Source organism: Garra rufa, chromosome 8 (assembly GCF_049309525.1).
Source record: "Garra rufa chromosome 8, GarRuf1.0, whole genome shotgun sequence".
NCBI classification, from domain to species: domain Eukaryota; kingdom Metazoa; phylum Chordata; class Actinopteri; order Cypriniformes; family Cyprinidae; genus Garra; species Garra rufa.
Genome location: NC_133368.1, coordinates 1211021 through 1231431, shown reverse-complemented (window position 1 = coordinate 1231431; position 20411 = coordinate 1211021). Strand labels below are relative to the sequence as shown.

At 36.2% G+C, this 20411-nt stretch overlaps 1 protein-coding gene across 1 annotated transcript; it reads right to left on the bottom strand.

Moving 5' to 3' along the window:
* Positions 1-4811: 4811 nt before the first annotated feature.
* Positions 4812-11491, bottom strand: LOC141340610 (guanylate-binding protein 4-like). Its single transcript, XM_073845654.1, has 9 exons — positions 11305-11491; positions 11063-11190; positions 10713-10822; positions 10243-10430; positions 9863-10105; positions 9004-9284; positions 7249-7461; positions 7005-7107; positions 4812-6720 (listed from the first exon to the last, which is right to left on the bottom strand). The coding sequence occupies exons 1-9, from the start codon at positions 11477-11479 to the stop codon at positions 6278-6280; spliced, it is 1884 nt and encodes a 627-aa protein (XP_073701755.1). The 5' UTR covers positions 11480-11491; the 3' UTR covers positions 4812-6277.
* Between the last annotated feature and the right edge of the window lie 8920 nt (positions 11492-20411).

Here is a 20411-nt window from a genome sequence, read left to right as displayed (position 1 = left end):
GGATGAGGTAATAGCTATTATGTTATTTTCTTTTCAATGACGTTCCTTGTTACATGTTCAAAAACATCAACCAATATTGCATATCCATAATTATTATAATGGATATAATTAAAGAATACTTACACTATAACTTAAATTATAAGTGTAACGCACAAAAAACAGGATTTTTACACCTATTTTGAATTTTACTCGAATACAAATACAAATACAAATACAAATACTTTTCTCCCCTCAACAAATACAAATACAGATACAAATACCGGCTGCTTTGCACACCCCTAAAGGTATCTATAGGTTTAAAAAGAAATGACTGATGATTTTTATACTGGACTGGGCCTCATTTTGATTGGTTGTTTAATGTTGTAAGGTGTGCAGTTATTTTCAGTGAAACGCACAGCTGAAGTAGTTCCAGCCAAGTCTATACCTGTCACATTACATGTCACTTCACCAAAATCTGTTATTTTAAAGGTCCTTACAAAAAAAAAAAAAAACCTCACTACGACACTGACTTCGCATAAGACTTTTGTGTGACTTCACAATATATGTATACTGTGATCTGGTGTTCACATATGTCACTCCTCTAGGTGCAGTTTTATCCATTCACCAACTTCTCCCATTACTGTTTTTATATTTCAGTGTAAAGCTAAGTTGTCATCTGTCTCTTAAATGGTTATTTAATGCACATTCTGTGAATAACAAAGAACTGGACCTTGTGTGCTTAACAGAATCATAGCACAGATTACTCACACTAGTTATGGACTGTGTGATGTGACACGAATCTCTGGCAGAGGTGGGAACATTAAGAACCTACAGTACAGTCTCAGTGACTGTACCACATTTGAATGGCTCGTTCTCAGTGTCTCTGGCCCGTTCACTACTGTCATTGCTCCTCTGTAGTCTGTAGACCTCTTGTTGGTTGTCAGTGCTGTGCATCGAGTTTTTAAGAACTCTCATTTTGGGGGACTTTAACATTGAAAAACTCTTTGTTTCAATATATTGACTGTTCTGCACATATCAAAGGTCACTTATTGATTTTGTCTTTGCTTATTTGTCTTTTGTATCTAATTTTATCTTTGTTTTATGACCAACATGCCATCCTTTTAATAGGGAATTATTATTCTCATATTCTGCTTTATGTGTTTTTCTTTGTAATTTGTAGCTCAAATTAAGATGCCTTATGTAGGAATCTCCACATGTGATAATTTAAAAGGGTTATACATTTCTGCAAAACTGAAAAAAAAAAATATATAAACGTACCTACATATAAAAATTACTGCAGTTTTCAGTTGAAATGAACACTAGAGGCAGAAACAACTTTTATTCCTTTTCACACAAAGTGTGATTTACACAGAGGTTTGATAATAAAGTTTTTAATAAAGCCTAATTTCCACACAATTACTTGCAGAACATTATATAATGGCTTTAAAGCGGGATTTGAAAACTGATACTTTTAAACATATCATCATATTTAAAGCTTCATATGCATACATTTTTAAATTCAGTAGGTTTGTTCGGTAGCTCAGGCGCTACAGCGATGCACTTGAGAGGTGACGAGCTCTGGTACGAACCTGTGAAACTACAGTTTGATAAAACAGCTCAAATTACATGGCTGCCTCAACAAATGCATTTTTATATTACTTTTGCATTTGTTAAAGGTTTAGTTCACCCCAAAATTAAAATTATCCCATTATTTACTCCTAGGTGCATCCTAGATGAATATGACTTCCTATATTATAACTATATTATATATTATATTATATATAATAAAGGTCACCTGTAGCGAATCAACACGGAATCAGTCCTGGTTGGACAATAACAACCAATAGCAGCTCTTCTTTGTAAATTGGCAATAAATATTGTTGTACAGATTGTACAATATTGTACAACTGCGGTGAAATAAGATGTTTTCATGTAATATGTCAGTAAAAAATATTTATATAATATAATTTTTATACTGCGCTCGTAGCACTTGCTCTTCAGTTGCAACAAATGTGGTGGCGCGGACAATCATGTTGTATTAACGCAGAAACTACAAGCATGTAATGTGGAATTGAGAACCACTGATCTAACACACCCTATTCAACTCTTCAGCTCACTAGTAGACTTTAAAAGCTGAAGCATGCGAGAAAAGGTAAAGAGAGTAATGAGAACATACGTATCAGATCTGCATCACTTTCAGCAGTGGCAGCTCTTAAAGTAATAGCAGCCAAATAACCTAATAACTCTGTTAACCCTCAAAGACAGAGACAGCCGCCCGCGGCTAAAAATAACTATTGTTCTTAAATGTTTAATAATTTTTGAACCGCTAATCCAATTTGAATGCTTTAAAAAGTCTCAATGTACAGAGTCCACTCTTTTCGGTGATATCACGGTGATATTGTCTCATTTGGATATTCAGAGGCTCCTTGATGAGCGTGATTACATCATCGCATTTCCTCAACGATGGAAACTGATTTGTCCTCAGCACTGATTTGTCAGATGAAATCAATACGTTTCGATCATCTGAGCCAAACAGGAACGATTGTCAATGCTTAGTCCCACCCCTGTGCCCCGATTGGTTCAAACTGTCATCTATTCAACAAATAAACATAGGTTTTGGTCTTTTGAACCACCGATTAGTATGTTTCTTTGCAAATCTGAACAAACCCAAAATGAAAGCAAAGTGCGTCTTGTGTGCATGAAAACAAAAGCAAAATAACACATTTGCATGACAGTATTCTTTGAAAATGTACAGAAATCTTCACGACTGAGCCCTTTGACATAACACAAACCAGAAACAAGGATAAAACAGCAGGACCTATCAGATAAAGCACTGGGATTTAGGTTTTCGCGTCACTAGGCGATCCCCCGGTAAAATAGATTCTGACGCAGACTACAGTCAGCAGATCCATCTATTCGGTTGTTATATTATGCAACTAATTCTTATATAGTTTGTAAAGATTATTTGCACTATTTTTTGGGGTTGCACTCTGTATATTTCTCTCTCATTTTGTGCGAATTTTGTGAATAATTTGGATTGTTTATTTTTATTTTTTTGTTGCACAAGACAATTTTGTGCAATTTTTCTTGTGCTACTTTCTACCCTGTTCGTGTTTATTGTTCATCCTCGGATTAAGAATATATTTATCTGAAAAAGTAACTCATTTTTACTGTTTTTCTATTATATAACACTGTTTCTGCAATGACTTTACTCCTGAAATGTTTTTGGACAGATCTATATTGTCAATAAACTAAATAGGCCTGTTTTTCCACTGAAAAGCGCCTATAATAATATTGTAATAAATGGGTATAACTTGCTTGGGGAATGTTATATATAGACAAAATTTTATTTGGAAGTGTAAAACACCTAAATACAGATTTCTAAAGAAAAAGAAAAATCAAAAATACAGAAGTTTTTGTTTGAGTACACACAAAAAACACCCAATTGTTGCTAGCGTTTTTCCTAAAATTCTGGAAATTCACAAATTTTTAGAGAAAACAATTGGAAAATTGTAATTTTAAATAAGCTAGGCATAAATTTAAGTTATGTTTATAATGATATATGACAATTGATGCTGACTGCTAGAATAGGTCTGAAAAAAAAAAACAAAGAACTATACAGGTGCCTCGGGTGCCCCAAAAATGTTCTAGGTCTTTAAGGGTTAATCACATAACAAAAGAGAAAGAAAATCTATATCTTTTGTCACTTCAAGGATTCATATATTTAATTTAGAAGTTAGGGTTTGATAGACTTTATTCAATTTCTATTTATTTCATACTTGTGGGAATAAAATATGCGGGGGTTTTTGGAATAGTCTTCCTCTATCTCTAAGATTCAGAATTTAAAGTTAAAAACATACCTTTTCTCTCAGGCTTACAACTGTTCTTAATTTTTATAGTTGAATTTTCTGATTGCTGTTTTTGATGTAAACTCCCTTTATCATTGTTTTGCAAATATTTTATTCTCTCTTGACTCCTTTTAGTTATTTATCCTTTGTACAGCACAATGGTCAACTATTGTTGTTTTTATTGTCCCATCGTTATTTGTCCAATGCTAACGCAATGTAACTATGGGGGCCTGTTCTTCATATGTGGATTACTCAGTTAGCTGGATTTTATTGTTGGTGATTTGACATAATCCAGGATTGTTAGGTAAACTGGATTCACATATACAGGATTAGACCTTGACATTGTAAGTCATTTTAAGTATTCTTTTACATATTAAAAAAATAAATAAAAATTGTAAACTTATTTTTAAAAAAATTACTGAAGTAATCCATATTTTTATGAAGGCTTTCTTTCTTTTAAGTCTTACCTTTGCTCAACCTTATATCTATCCCTGCTCACATTCATCAATAGCCCTTGATTTATCTTATCTTCTTTCTTAGGTTTGACTAGTACTTTTGCTTAAGACATGATTACATCATTGTCATTGTTTCTGTGACCTGTGTGTTTTAGGTGATATATCTTGGTGCCGCATCCATGATGTTAGATTGCGTATGTATCTTATCCTAGTGTGTGTTGTGCTTTTCTTAGAATTGAATATGTTAGGTACACTACTAGAGGTGCTTTTTCTTCAAAGTTTGCACAAGTGTGCAGATACGAGATGTGCTTGCTTTTCTGGAGGGTGTCAACATTTGTTTTTCACATTGGAGTTTTTTTCATTTGTTTTTATTTCTTGTAAGCATCTTTTTCAGTATTGTGTTTTTTGATGTAGTTTCTGTCATGACTTCTTCACCGACTGGATCTCACTGCATCATTGTATAATAACAGACACAGCAATTTTTTCTCATTGAGAGATTTATTCATGAAGGAACAACTATATTAAAATTTTAATAGAGTCATACACACATTACATACAGTTTGTCTGTCATGATAATTCATCTGAACGTTGAGCTTTAATGCAGGTGGCTTTAATGTATCGTAGGAGATGCAGACCACTTTTTAAATCTCCAAATGTTTTTAAGATGCACAGTTCATTTAAACAGTCAGTTATGTCTTGAGGGAATAATATAGCAAACCTGCAGCTCAAACTGAGCTGCCTTCAGACTGTCACATTCAGCAAATTCAATTATACAAATTTAAAAAAGTTATAATTTATCTTGAAAAATCTTGTTGAAAATCATCCTTAATCTTGAATATGCTAGCTAGAACTTTTTTTATGTTTCAAGTCTTTTTCCTTTTGTTATATTGGGATAAATCACATCGGGATGTATGCTACAATTGGTTGATGTTGCACCCTACCCAGAAACATTTTCCACCAGCTGCCACAGCTGCTAAAGTATATTGAGCTCTGTATTGCTTGGCTCATGTCCATTTGCTGATTTAATGATGTTAATATCCAATCATAAGAAACTAGTCTGCTAACTAGCTAAATTATATCTTTACCAGCCACACTTCTATTCATGAACCTTTGACAGAAAATATGTAGCTAATATTTTTCCTCCTTGAATAAGGTTGGTTTATCTATGACTCACAAGGTCATTGAGCTGTGAAATTCAGGGCACCAATAGACTCACCTGGCCAAAGCAACTGAGTACTACTAAGGTTAACCCTGCCTGGTTTAAATGCTTGAAAATAAATAACAGTTGAAAACATTCAATATACATTTAGAAAGTACTCAAAAAGCAACCAAATGTAATCAGTTACATTCCTTTAATAAAGGTTTAAAGGTCCTAAGGTTTTTTTTCTCGATTCCTGTCACGGTGTTTTGGTTCCTTGCCCCTGTTGCCTTTGGCTTGCTTAGTTGGTGACACTTAATTTCTGGCAATATTTTTGACTTGACCACACAGACACTATTTGAAAAGAACTGAACTGAACTGAACTGGACCTCAGTGAATTAATGATGAACTGACTTTAACTGAACTGAAAAACTTACTGTTTACTATTGTCCTCTTGCATTATGGCAACATTTTCCCCCTGTTTAACACTGCAAAGCTGCTTTGATGTGTATTGCTTTGTATCGTATAAAGCACTATATAAAAAAAAAAAAAAAAAAGGTGAAAAAGTTAAACAGTTATGCTACTTATTACATTGTAAATAGAGTAACTTGTAATCTGTAACCTGCTACATTTCTAAAGTAACCTTCCCAACACTAGTCATTGCAATGTTGTTGCTATCAAATACATAATTTAGATAAACGGGCGATCAGCTATTACACATTTCCATACAGCAGAACTTGAAACAGTTATGATGTAAAATAAAAAGCTTTGTAACTATAATGGCAAAACACACCGTGAGATCATAGGCTGTTAGTTATGTTAATAGAGTTATGAATTCAGAATTGTGTAAAAGCAGTTCACTGTATAGTACAGGATCGAGATGCAGGTCTCGGTCTCCTGTTAATTGCTTCTATCTGCTCTCTGTGCTGCTGCCTCAGCACTTCCATGTTCTGTGTATTTCTTTGCTCCTGATCCGCTATCATCTGTGCGAACTCTCTGGACTTTGTCTCCTCTGCCTCTTTATTCTTCCTCCTCAACTCCTCTATCTCGCAGGACATTTTGTTAGCTTTCTCCTGAAAGCCCTTCTCAATCAGGGCAGCCTGTTCCCTCATTTTACTGTCCATGGCGCGCTTTGTCTCCTGTTGTTGGAAGGACATCTCCTCTTCCATCCTCTGTATGACTTGTCTTACCCTCTCCTCATTATTCTGTTGTTCAGTCTCCATCTTCTCCTCCAGCTGACGCTGCCTCTCTTCCTGGGTCCTAATTTCTTGTTCCAGAAGGACTGACCTCTCTCTCTCCTCTGGTCAGCCAAAAAAAAAAAAAAAGTGGTTGAAGAAACGGGTAAATAAAAGTAAATGTTCAGTAAATGTAACAGCCCACAACCTCACCCACATTTTTTGATACACTGAAAACAGAGAGAGTCAAAACTGTCATAAATGTGGAATAAGACCACCTCTGATTCTCTTGCCCATTGACTGGCATCCATCCCCTTACTTTAAATGACCATACAATACCCTTTCATTTACACTAGCCCTAACTGTACACTTGGGTTGATTCTGTTTGTTGAAAACACAAAGCTTTTACCACAAATCCTTCTTTCATTTTCGGTTAGTTTATCATCAGCCTGCAGAATGGCTGTGGTAACTGCAATCTTCTGTTGTAGAAATTTCTCCAACACCTCAGCAATCTAAGAAGCAACACAGAAAGAGTAATCCTGATGTTAAAAATATTAATAGCTGAAGACACTTAGTGCTACAAATGTTGTCTTCACTATCGCAATCATAATAATAATAACATTGTTCTGTGTTAATAATGTAGCCTTTATCACCTTGACTTCTTGACTGGCCAGTGCATTGTACTGATTGACAATGTCCTCCAGGTCCTGGCAAAAGAGATCATACCCACCAGCTTTGGCATAGAATCCTTGATTGATCCTCTCTGTCATTGGTTCAGAGAGAACTGATATAAGACTTTCACATTTAGCCTCAGAAGCCTTCTCATTGTCCCAGAGATACTGGTCATACTGACGATTGATGGTTTCCTAAAACAGCACAAAAACAGAGTAATTCTTAATGTTCATTGTTCACATTTCTGTACAATTTATTTTTGTCTACCTAGTTATTCTGCAGATGCTTTTCTCACAATAATTTACAAACAATATCATATCCTATCCTACTATACAGAGTGGGCCTGTTTGTGGCACATTAGTATCTTGAAAAGTTTGCCCCCTCACATATACTAATGTGCCACAAACAGGACGTTAATATCACCAACCATTTCCATTTTATTAAGGTGTATCCATATAAATGGCCCATCCTGTATAACCAGAATACACTAGGTTTGAACCCCGGACCCTTTTGACTCTAAGGCTATTTCTCTACCCCCTGAGCCACTGTCTTCTAAACAAGAGTAACAAAGTGCATTTGCTTGTGCTACAAATTAGTGTTTTAGTGATTATGATAATAAATTAAAATAATATGATAACAAGTGCATTTGCAACATCACACAAATAACAGATTGTTTTTGCACAGCTAAAATAACTGGAATCAACTGAGACCAAATATCTTGCACATTCAAATTGGCTACACCTGCCTCTGCTTTATAAATAAGATGGATACCACAAGTACAGTGCAGAACCAATGGATAATACAAACATACGCTAAAAACCCCACCCCTTTTTTTCTTTACATAGTACAAGACATATTTTGCAATATGTAACTGAGATTTATTACTGGAATTTTCACAAAAGCCTTATCAAACTTAAAGTTGTTTGGCGTCCTCAGTTTTAATAGTGGGTGTGACTTATCTAATTGTATTGCCTCATTGGTGTATCAGGGCTACTGCAAAAGATTTAGAGACTACATATGCTTTAAAAAATATTTGCTTATTTAGTATTTTCCCTTGTACAAATATCAAATATTTAAACATTCTTGAATCAAGATACTTTTACTTGAGAAGACATATGGTTTGAGATATTAAGTCTTGCTTGAAAAAAAAAAAACTTCAATAAAAGGGTTAAAACCAGGTTTTGATTCAAACTACTTGTTGATCAAAAATAGCCTTAAACATACACTTTTTTGTCTGCTTGTTCTGTCGCATCCATGGAGAACATTCCCTGTCTGTGTGATTGTTATGAGTTCCTTAAAATCAACTTGAAGGAGTTAAGCCCTGTCCTGACTCTATCTTGGCCACCTCCTCTGCTGAACGTAGAGTGATCTCCTGCTCCACTGGCTCTACTATGTTGGTCTTCCACTCTGCTGTTGTTTTCATCCCCTCCCCCGGCTTCAGGATGGTGGTCTTTAACCTCCCCGGCTCCATAATAATCAACTAATCTACTTTATTTCCTGATCAGTTTGCTTCGTCATTATTCTAAACCATGTTAGGTAACTCTAATTGTTACTCATTCTTTAACTTCTCCCATGACATTTAAACCATTGTGTGCATTTGTTGATTAAAGTACATTAGATTGTTATTGAATAATCTGTCTTTAAATTAACTTTGTCACCTATGTTGTTATTGGGGTCCTGGGAAAATGTTTTTAAACCATCTGTTGTTGTAACTTGGCATGTCAAACCCCACCTACCTCTAAAGATGTCAAGTGTTTCCCATCACTGTCCCTGAAGGAGCGTTTCATGAAGGTTTGAATTGCCATGAGACTGAAGCATTGGTGTTCAGAGGTGATTTCATTCAGTTCCAGAGGGAATGAGTTCTTCAGCTTCTCCATTCCACTCTGGTACACCGCAAGGCCCTCCTGAAAAGCAGCCTCATTTTCAATCATTGCCATGGCTATCACTGCATTCTCCAGACACGGCACAGCCCCACTGGAGATGGTATCCACATATGTTTTTGCAAGATGACCTAGAACTTCAGGAAAGCAGAGGATTCAAACTCAAAATAACATTAAATGTTTGCTGGCTGCTTGCACAGTGGCAAAAACAGTCAATCCTATCAACACAGAGAGGTTTCAGGTTTGAAGCAATGTTTTTCAAGCTTTGTGTCATTTAGTTGACAAAGAACAAAGATGCAAAGACAGAAAATGTTAAGAGTACAAAACATAAGGCAAACAAGTATTTGATGACTGTTTGAGGCTAATTTTTTGACTAATTTTGTTTGACCCAGCTAAACATGCTCTTACTAGCCATATTAGAAACTTCCAGGCAGGGGTGTTGAGGAAAGCACCCCTATGCTACACAATGTAATAAATAAAATTTGGCCAGATCTCCAAAAGTGAATCATTTATATCATCAACATGAATCATATCACCCAGCCCTATAACTGCACAAGGTTAAAGCATTAAGCCATTGCAGACAAACCAATATAACTTTCTATAAATCTGTGAAACAACTACAGTGTATGCATTGTGAGAAATGCTATACAAATAAATGTAACTTCCCTTGATTTGATCTCTTGGATTAGCCACTGTGCATGAACCTGTGATTTACCTCTGCCGGTGACTGTGTGTCCATCTTTCAGATTCTTCACTGGGCTCTGGTCAAAGATAAATTGGCAGAAGCGATTTGTGACCTCCAAGAATCGTTTTGATATTTCAGCTGGGTCCAGTGTCTCCAGGTAAGAGACATTGTCTGGATTAGTTGGGAAAGGGAATGTAAAACATTTCCGAGATGGGAAATATTTGCGGATGCACTCTCTTGGAAGGTTGTAATTGTTCACTTGACTCGAGCTACCTGCGGGAGAACACAAAGCTGTCCTTCAGTCAAAGTACACACAGTGCACAAAATGAAAACACAATGACAAAGCACATGTTGATAATCTAGCTGTGCAATCAAAGCTGGTCAGTAAACTGTCAGGCTTTAAATATTACCAAGTTTTAGCTTCAGAGCAAACTCCAGGTATTCATCCTCTGTTGCATCTTTACCATCGATGTTTAGCTGCAGAGTGAAGTCCCTCACAGCCCAGATGAAGCTGGGGAAGAACTTCACAAACTCTGCATCATCTACAACTTCATCAGGTGACTTAATCTTGATGTACTCCGTTAGCTCAGTCACATATCTTTTTAGTGTGAATCAAGGAACTGTTGAACAGTAACTACAATATATAAAAACAATAATATAAACTGAGAAACATTACATAGAGGATCTAATTAAAAAATACTCAAGAGAAAATTTGTGATAAACCCAATCCTGACAACAGAGAGGCAGATGCTTACAGATCTACTAATCTACAGACTACTAAACAGGAATATTCCTATAATGACAGCCATATACAACACAATATATTTCTAGGATCCTGCTTTAAATTGACAAAATGCATACATTATGATCAGAGGGATACTGCAGTTCCTCAATAGCCCTGTTGTCAATAGTTCCTCGACTGTTCAGGACTAGAGTGCTGCTCAGAAGGACAGCCAAAGAGAAGATCCTGGTGTCATGCTTTGAGTCGCCCTGAGACAGACAGGATATGATGGCATGAGACCACAACCCATAACAGACGCACAATTCCAGATATTTTAATAATGATCTGTGATTGTAATTGTGATTGGTGTACAGAGAGGTATTTGTTTACTACAAGCATGAGAGCAACCATACAGACTGTTGTCAATTCAAACAGGCCACTAGAATATACTATATCTGATATATGAACTATATAGATAATATATGAAAATATTATCCTTAATTTGTCACCTTGTCCACATCCCCAAGTCCCTCGGTGTCCAGCAGCACCAGAGTAGTTCCTGGTTTAGTGGGGTGAGGCACACACCACATCCAGATGCCCTTCGTCTTGGACTCAATTGTGCTGCCCAGTGCAAACCCTGATAACAACACACCAAAACCCTCACAATTACTGACATGCATATGAGCTCATTCATTTCAATGGCATGACGTTTCTCTCAAGATAGTATCTGTACTGCTTGTGTGAGTCTAACCTGTTTGTTTCCCTGCCAGTCGATTCATCAGGTAGGACTTCCCGGTGCGGTAGAGACCCACCACGGCCACCACCACCACGGGCTGCTGGATCTGCTCCAGAACCTGCAACGCTGACTGCTGGACAAACAGCTTCCCATCGGACGCCGTCTCAATCAAGCACACTGGTTTATCCATGACCACTGGAGATGGACCTGTCCAACAGATTGAAACACATTTAACTTCATTTAATAAACTGCAGTGCACTAGAAGTGAAAGTTAGGGGACAAGGGGAGGGGATTGAGAAATACTCCAATAATCCTCTGTTAGACAATACAGGAATTTCCCACATGAGCAGCATTTCTTCTTTGTCCTCTTGTGGGGGGGAAGTTTGTTTCACATATCAACATGTGAATAGAGACACACATGATTCAGATTTAAAACACTCCACTATATATAAGCACCCCAAACACACACACACACACACACACACACACACACACACACACACACACACACACACACACACACATGTTGGGTTTACATGTTTTATGGGGACATTCCATAGGCGTAATGGTTTTTATACTGTACAAACCGTACTTTCTATCGCCCTACACCTACCCTACACCTAAACCTAGCCCTCACAGGAGATTGTGCACACTTTTACTTCTTCAAAAAAACTCATTGTGCATGATTTATAAGCCTGTTTCCTCATGGGGACCTAAGAAATGTCCCCACAAGGTCAAAATCTACTGGTATTCCTATCCTTGTGGGGACATTTGGTCCCCACAACGTGATGAATACCAGGATTTTTACAGTGCTAAAATTAAATTACCAACATAAAATCTCAACCATGTATAGTTTATTATCAACTGCAGGAGCAAAAACAAACATCAACAATCTGCTGGAACATTGCAAAACACTGGTAAAACAGACATTGTATTGTTTGCAGTTATAAGAGCAGTACGAGTGCTTTAAATGATCCAAATGAAGGAATGACCCTTACCTTTTTGCTTTGGTTACTTCAGTCTAACTTCAATCTGAGTTGTGTACATGATGTAGCTTCCTGATATTCTGCCCATACTTCTAAGACACACCCTTAAGTCCAGACTCTTAATGCTGATTGGTCTAGAGTGAGTTAGGGGACATTCTCTGTTTCTGACTCCACCTTCTACTGACCAACAACAAACAACAATGTGCAGTTTAACTTCTGGTTTCACTTTCAAAATCAGCAACTGCAAACTGGAAAACTCATGACCAGGGCTGCTGCTGGAATTGCATTGTGGAACCCCATCTCCACCAAATATTATGAAAGTTGAAAAAAAAAAAAACACACACAATAACTAGATGTCAGAACAGAATTAGTTTGATGTAAACCATATACAGTATATTATGAAAATGTTATGCTATTTATTCACTACCAAATAAACATTTAAAAGTGTATTCAATAATGTGTATGTGTTTGTGTGTTAATTAGTTTTTGCTGATCCCTGCTTTGTTTTGCTTCCATGCCATTAGTTGTCATTATTATGGAATTACTTTTGTGTCTGGAAGCTCCATACACCACGATTAATTATATGTATGTGTATTGGCAATAAAGCTCTTTCTGATTCTTACTGTGGTTATCCAAACATACTGTGTTTGAGAACCTAATCGAATTATATTATCATTTAATAAAAATATATTTTTTTTACAAAAATAAAGTAAATCACAAAAAAATGACAATGTGAGAAAGTCATTGTTTTCAGAAATGTTTTCAACACGTTTTCAATTTGGTTTCTGTTCTACTGTCATTGTTTGCCTTTGTTTGAAAGTTGACAGGAAACAAAGTGGGAGAGCGGTTTGGGATTGGAAAGCACCATGAGTCAGGATTCAAACTCAGGTGCAACAGCTCAAAGTGCTGCCTATAAAGCTATCAGCTTGATGAAAGACCTGTTGTGGCATGGAAAGTGTGCATTAGATATAACACACAGGCACTTAATACACAGCGTAATGCCTTAATGAAATCTACATTTTGATCATTTTTATGGACCTTAAACGTAAACGTGACCCTGTGGGCATATTACAGAAAGATCCTAACTTTAAAGTCTTATCCTATTTGTTTGGTAGCCATATGGTCCAGATAGGACCAGATTTAGGACAAAAGCTATTAGAGAACAGCATTTCCTAAGGGTGTAATCTTATCTTAAGTACAGATAGGAATAGGGTATTACAGAAACCTCCTAACTTGACAAAAAATTCAATAATTGGTGCATTATTGTGCCAGCCCTAAGAGGCACAAAATCACTTTCACAGATTTTCTAAATGTACCCTCTTGGTGGATTGACCTGCCCAACTCAATCCCAATCGCTGAGTCCTTAAACATCTTCAAGAATCGGCTAAAAACATATCTCATTAATCTTTATTTGTCCCTCTAACTCTAGCACCCTCTGGTCTAATTCTATTCTTTATAAAAAAAAAAAAAAAAAAAAACATGCCCTTTAACATTTATATTTATTACTGCGTCTTTTCTGCTCTTTTTATATATTTTTCTCTTTATTTATTATACAAATGACAAAAAAGCCTCTAACACTAGCTTGCTTTTTCTTCTTTATTCTGTTTTCTTTTTATTTATTATGGATAAGTGACCTCAGTACCTCAAGTGCGGACAAAAACGACAGCGGGTAAGTTTCTACTCAAATCCTTTTTTTACATTAAGTTGCTGCTAAAAGCACTCATTCATTTATATTCATTTACTTATTTGTTTCTATTTACATTTAGTTGCTGCTAAAAAGCAGTTCTTCGTTTGTTAATTTGTCTTGCTAGTGTTTCCGGACTCGAACAGGGAACGATCAAAGTGCAATGTCGTTGCACTGCTCACAAGGCCATCAGTGCTAACAGGCTAAATGAGACTTGTCATAGCACTTGCATGTTATTGCTATTTTGTTGATTTTGATTGTTTCCATTGTCTTCTTTCGTAAGTCGCTTTTGATAAAAGCATCTGTAGGCTAAAACGATTCCAGCCTGGTTCCCCCTGACCGTCACCAGAGGTCACTGTCTCCGGAATACTAACACACACACTTCACTACATTTCCCATGGATGTACCCGAAATCGCCCCCATACCCTCAAATTGTCAGGCATTCACCACAGCCACCTCCCTCAACCACTGCATCCGAAGCGCCCATCCGATCTACATCACCCGAATTCTAATTACAACCACCCTATAAAGCCCTGGTTCAGTCATTCCCTCTCTGTCTGGTCTACCGTTCGCATCTCCAACGCTAGCTCCAGACCCCACGGTATCTCATTGAACTGCTCTTTCCCGGACTATGCTCACCCACTCTCCTCTTTGGATTCTACTCGGCAATCGTTACAAGGACTGTCAGATAAGCTCATTGATCATCATTTCTCCTGGCAGTTATCATTAATAATTTTGTTCTTAATAAACCTCATTTGTTATTCTACTCAGCTCTGCCTCTGGTCTCATCCCACTCACTGTCAGAGGTGGGTAGAGTACCCAAAATCTGTACTCAAGTAAAAGTACAAGTACTTATGGAAATATTTACTCAAGTATGAGTAAAAGTAACAATCTTAATAGTTACTTGAGTAAGAGTAAAAATTTATCCGATGGAAAAAGTACTCAAGTGGCTAGTTACAAGTTACTTCTTGATATGAAGTGAAGACCCTGAATTTCAAACAGTTTGGAAAGCTTCCGCACACCTCTCTTTGAAAACATTATATTTGTATATATATGTATGTATGTGTGTATATATATATATATATATATATATATATATATATATATATATACACAGGGCTTGCAAAATTTCTGGTAGCCCTTCGGGCAGGTACTCTTCAGTTTTTGGTAGCCCGAAAATTAATTTAACTAGCCCAAATAAAAAAAGACCTTTGTTTAAATATGGAAAATCAGATAGGAGTCAAATCAAAAATGTTTTTAATACACAAATATAAACAAATATCAAGGAAGTAATTTTATTTCATTATATTTATTTCATTTAGTGTATCTGCAGAACTTTTAAAGATTAATTTAAAGCAATGCATAACCATTTCAAGATCTGCAAAATTAAAATAAACAGTAATGGGATTGGACAATGTAAAGTAGAATATTAAGCCATAAAATGGCATGATTTAAAATTCAGATACAGTTTCACACAAAAACAAAATATGTTACACCATGGCATTTCATCCTTTATAACATTAAAAGGGATAAATTGAGTATAAAATGTATTATATTTATTTAAAATATTACTGTACTTGTTTATATTTTTAGAAGGCACCTTAACTTTTTACATTTACAACTCTGTGTTTGCTGCATAAAAACATGGGTCGATAATTGCAATCATTTGACCATAAACAGCTGAAAAAATGTACAACCAATGTACTCTCAACATCTGGAGATAACCCATAATGCATTGTGAGTCACGCGATAACACGCGTCTCACCAGAAGATGGCGCCCGCAGCTCAATCATCCATTGGTTCATTTTACAATGCTCTTGTCCACAGCGTAATACAGCATACAACACAGGTACAAGTTTATTGTAAATTGATAATTCAATTGTTTAACTAGGGTTTATACGTAATTTCCGTGACATCATTTAGATAAATCATTTAATCTTACTACTGGAACTGCCCATTTCAAATGATTATTAAACAGCAAGCAAACTATGCAAAAGCAGCAGTCCTTCCGGTGAACTTAGTGTCCGAATTCACTCAGGCCATGTCCACACTAATTCGTTTTCGTTTGAAAACGCTCTCCAAAGTGGATAAATTTGAAAACGCCGTTTTCACGTTGTAGTGTGGACTGTGAAAACGGAGGCTTTTGAAAACGATGACGCATATTTATAGTCATGTGACGCATACTGTACCAATAGATATCTATGTTTACAGCAGTAATTGTGCCTGTGCTATTCACTGTCACTCTGCTGCTAAAGAGATTTACCTTGTAGACTCCTCAATTACAGTCCTGAAATGATGACGGAAAATTTACTCACAGTTGCTGTCCTGCAAAACATGATGACAACTGCTTTTCAGATAAAATATGAATGAGCGCGATATAGACGCGTCAGTGGATGATGAGATATTTCCGTAAATTATCCCGCCAGAAGAATTGTGTGAAAACTTATTATGTCTGTATAATTTTGGAGGCTTTACACATGCGCGGCAAGGCCAATTTAATGTTTTCCTACGTTTAAATGTGGATGAGAAACTTTTGGAAAACGCTTGGAAACGCTAGTGTGGACGGAGAGCGTTTTCAAATGAAAACTCCATTTTCAAATGTATCCGGATTAATGTAGACGTAGCCTCACTCGTTTTCATTCACATCTGGAGACGACATAACCAATACGATGCAATAGTGATCTGATGGGTTTTGAGAATGATCCCTCTGGTTTCTGTGGGGTGGATTCTGCAATGACTGTTCTGTTTTTATATGAGCAACATTGTAACGATCATACTAACAGGCTGGGTTACTAAGTTTATAATGGGGTCAAAAGAATGACATAAAACAGAAATAAGTTAAAGAATGTGTATTTACAAAGTTTGCAGGATTTTAAAACAACACAATAAAACCAGGAAAACTCAGTCTGTTAAAAGCACACAGTCCATTGCACCATACCCTAAAACAGTCCAAGAATCCTAATGTGCTGAAAAAAGTCCCAAGGTGTCCACCTGTGTAAATACAATCCAATTTGATGCAAAGTTGTGACTGAAATAGTAAATCCACAGTTTGGTGACTCCACCATCCAAGCGTGTGAACCTGTTAATTTCTTTCTTTCTTTTCTTTCTTTCTTTTGTTAATGGCGGATTGCAACCAGCTTAAAGGTGCATACCACCACCTACTGTACAGGAGTGTGTAACATTATGTCGTTGTGCCTTTATATTCTATTTATTAATCCGGTATTTTTAAGAAATGTAAATAATGCTTCTCTAGTGTTCTTTATCCCTTCTCTCTCTCCTTCTGTTCCCAGTATTCCTATAAAATTCCACTCCCTTCCTGCCTCCTGAACCCTATTCTGGAGTACCCACCTTTCCTCCTTGTGCAATGCACAGTGAAAAATAATATGTTCAGTGTTTTCTGTAACCCCACAGTTTTCACAATTATTATTATTCCTTTTCCCCATTAAAAACAATGTGCTATTTAGTCCTGTGTGATCCACTCTCAGTCTTGTTATTTTCATACACTCTCCTGTTCTTTATCATTTTTAATACTGACAGACTTTTGTACTTTATAATATCCTCTTCCCTTCTAGTTTTCCTCCCACCATCTTTGCCATAATTCAATGCCTTTCGTCTTGATTATTGCTTTTCCCTCACCTTTTCCAAGTGATATTGGAACTGATATTAACCTAAAAATTGACGGAGCTGTATGAGACAGCAATGTGTACTGTACTATTGCTGAGAGACTTTGACTTTGCGGTGTGCTGAGAGATAATAAACAGGCCATGGCGAAGCTCAAAAGTCTGAAAAGTGTTTACATAAAAATAAAAGACCACAACAACATGAGTGGAATGCCTGCCAAGTCATTCGCTGTTTATGACATGTGCAATAATATCTGGGGACATCTTCCCCCTGTGCTTTTCCAGTAAATACTGTTGGATGCTTGAGACAGACGAAGATGGAGGTGATGAAAACATTTGTCAGCAAACAAGGAGTAAGTTTTCTGATTTCAGTCTCTAATTATTTTTACGTTAAGATGAAAATTGTAATATATCATAAATGGCTAGTTTTAAAATGATCACAATTATTATATGCTATATTAGCATGTAGCATATTTGTGTGATGCAGGCCTAAAGTAAATTATTCTAAAACAATGTTCATTTATGAATACCTATACTTGTTATTTAATTCTGTTGTTTCTACTGAATTGCATTAGCCTATTACATTAATGTATGAATACTGAGTAAATTCCCATGTGCTTTTCTTTTAATGATCCCCATTTTTAATTATATAAACAGCAGTTATTTTGAATAATAAAAATATCATTATTATACATGTGACTTTAGCCAAATCCTATCTAACTTAAGTACATATCACTGAATTATTTTTTTCTCATCTACAGGCATACCAGGTATGACAAGCCATCCCCCTGTGAAAAAAAGAAAAATGTCTAAGGCAGACCATACTCAGGCAATGAGTGTGGCATTCCTAAATCACCTCAATGAGTCAGAGAATTGTTTTCGTTATAATGTACTGATTCAAATTAGAATTGATTAATAACTATTATTTTACCTCTCTGAGAGCCTCCCCTGACATGCTCTCACCAGTGGCGTAGCAAGTCAGCCCATTCTTGCTCCAAGTCTTTTTATTATAATCTTACATAATATAACAATTTTACAAAAAAAGGTGAAAAAACAACAACAGAACCCCCCATCCCCACCCACAGCACCATTGATATACATTACATTATGCACACTTTTAATATATTCTATACCTATATATTGTTATGTATATACATGTACACATAGATACATATACATGTTCATTTAAAAAGAAAACAATAGGAGGGAATGAAAAGAGGGGGAAAAATGACAACATCAAGATTAAACAGAAAACATTAAATTTGGATCCATTCGTTTTATGTATGTCAGCACTGGCTGCCAGATAGAGTTTTGCCATTATTTGTTTTCTGTGCCTTTCTGAAAACAAATATATATATATTAGTGTGTTTCTAATATGGTAAATGCGCGGGGGAGGGCTGAGCCCATTCAGAACAGCTGGAGCCCAGAGAGGAGCGTCGGGTGATATTAAAGGAACTGTACAATCTATGTTCTAACTGAAATGTGGTATTACACCGTGTCTACACCGGACCCGACAGTTGTTGTGCTGCAGCTAAAGTTTATGTACACTGGACTCGACAAAGTCCAAAAGTATTTGGCTAATCGCCATTAGTAAATTTTTGCGATACATAATTACTTCGCAAAACATCTCTCGTGAAGCAACAGAAGAAGAAAAAAATACTGTGTAGGACTCGAAACTTGCCATTGGAAGCTCCTTGTAGCAGCCTAGGTTCCCGCTGGATCCTGCAGCTTAGCTGGCAACCTCGAGTCAGGGGGGAGGGGGAGGGGGAGGGGATACACCATTCTACAGTATTTTGAAAGTGATTGCAGTACCAGTTTTGGCCACAATCCTACATACGGTTCCTTTAAAGAGAAAACCGAATTTCATTCAAACAAATCGATGTAAACTACACATTCGAGTTAATGGATAAAATTGATTTATCGCCCAGCCTTAGTTCTAGTGATAATTATCTTATCGTGCCGGAAAAAAAAAAAATAAAAACATGGGGAACTTGTTTTTCGGTTCAAATACTATACCAGGCTTTTCATTGGTCTGTTAAGAAGAGATATTTTTATTGGCTACCAAAATGCCGGTCAGTGGTTGAAAAATTAATTCAAATTACAGTACCCTGTAACGAATTGTGATTTTAAAAGAAATTAAGTAAATTACTCAGGTTAATTTGTACTCAAGTACTAGTTAATTTACGGATTTAAAATTACTAGTACAAATAAAGTACAAATACCCCAAAAATGTACAGTAACGTGAGTAGTTGTAATTCGTTACCTCCACCACTGGTCATAGACAAACTGAAGTTGAATGAATCTTATTTATAAATATCTTGCCATGTTTCCTCTGAAAAAAGCCAATCAAGTTCACTTTCCCATTGTTGCTTTAATTTTGTTAAAGATGTAACATTTTGTGAAGAAATCAGAGAATATAGCAAACCTATATTATTTTTAATACATTTTTAAATCCATAGTGTTAGATATCATAAAGCTATGAATCTGTACATATCTAAAGAAATGTGTTTGTGGGAATATTATATTTTTCTCTTATTTGCTAAAAAAGCTTGAATGACTATAGACCTTTCAATGTGGCAAGTCCTTTCTCTACCCAGCAATTACAAGCAGCATCTGTAATTGAACAGAAAACATGATTTCTCATAATAAGAGCCTGCATTGAAAGATCAGTAAGTGAAAAAGCTTGTCTAAACTGGTTCCGTATTTTAAAAGATGCTCTAACAATTGGATTTATAGGATGTTTAGATACTGGGTCAGAAAGAGGAATCTTTGTACAAAGTAAAGCAGATAATGCAGATTTACAAGAAGCTTTTTCTAACAACAGCCATGCTG

Bases quoted from the DNA above. Each gene is read 5' to 3' on its own strand.
- LOC141340610 (XM_073845654.1), bottom strand. From the start codon at position 11,479: ATGGATAAACCAGTGTGCTTGATTGAGACGGCGTCCGATGGGAAGCTG. The intron at 11,191-11,304 runs GTTAGACTCACA...TGTTGTTATCAG, and splicing joins ACTGGCAGGGAAACAAACAG to GGTTTGCACTGGGCAGCACA. The intron at 7,108-7,248 runs GTGATAAAGGCT...GTTGCTTCTTAG, and splicing joins TGGCCAGTCAAGAAGTCAAG to ATTGCTGAGGTGTTGGAGAA.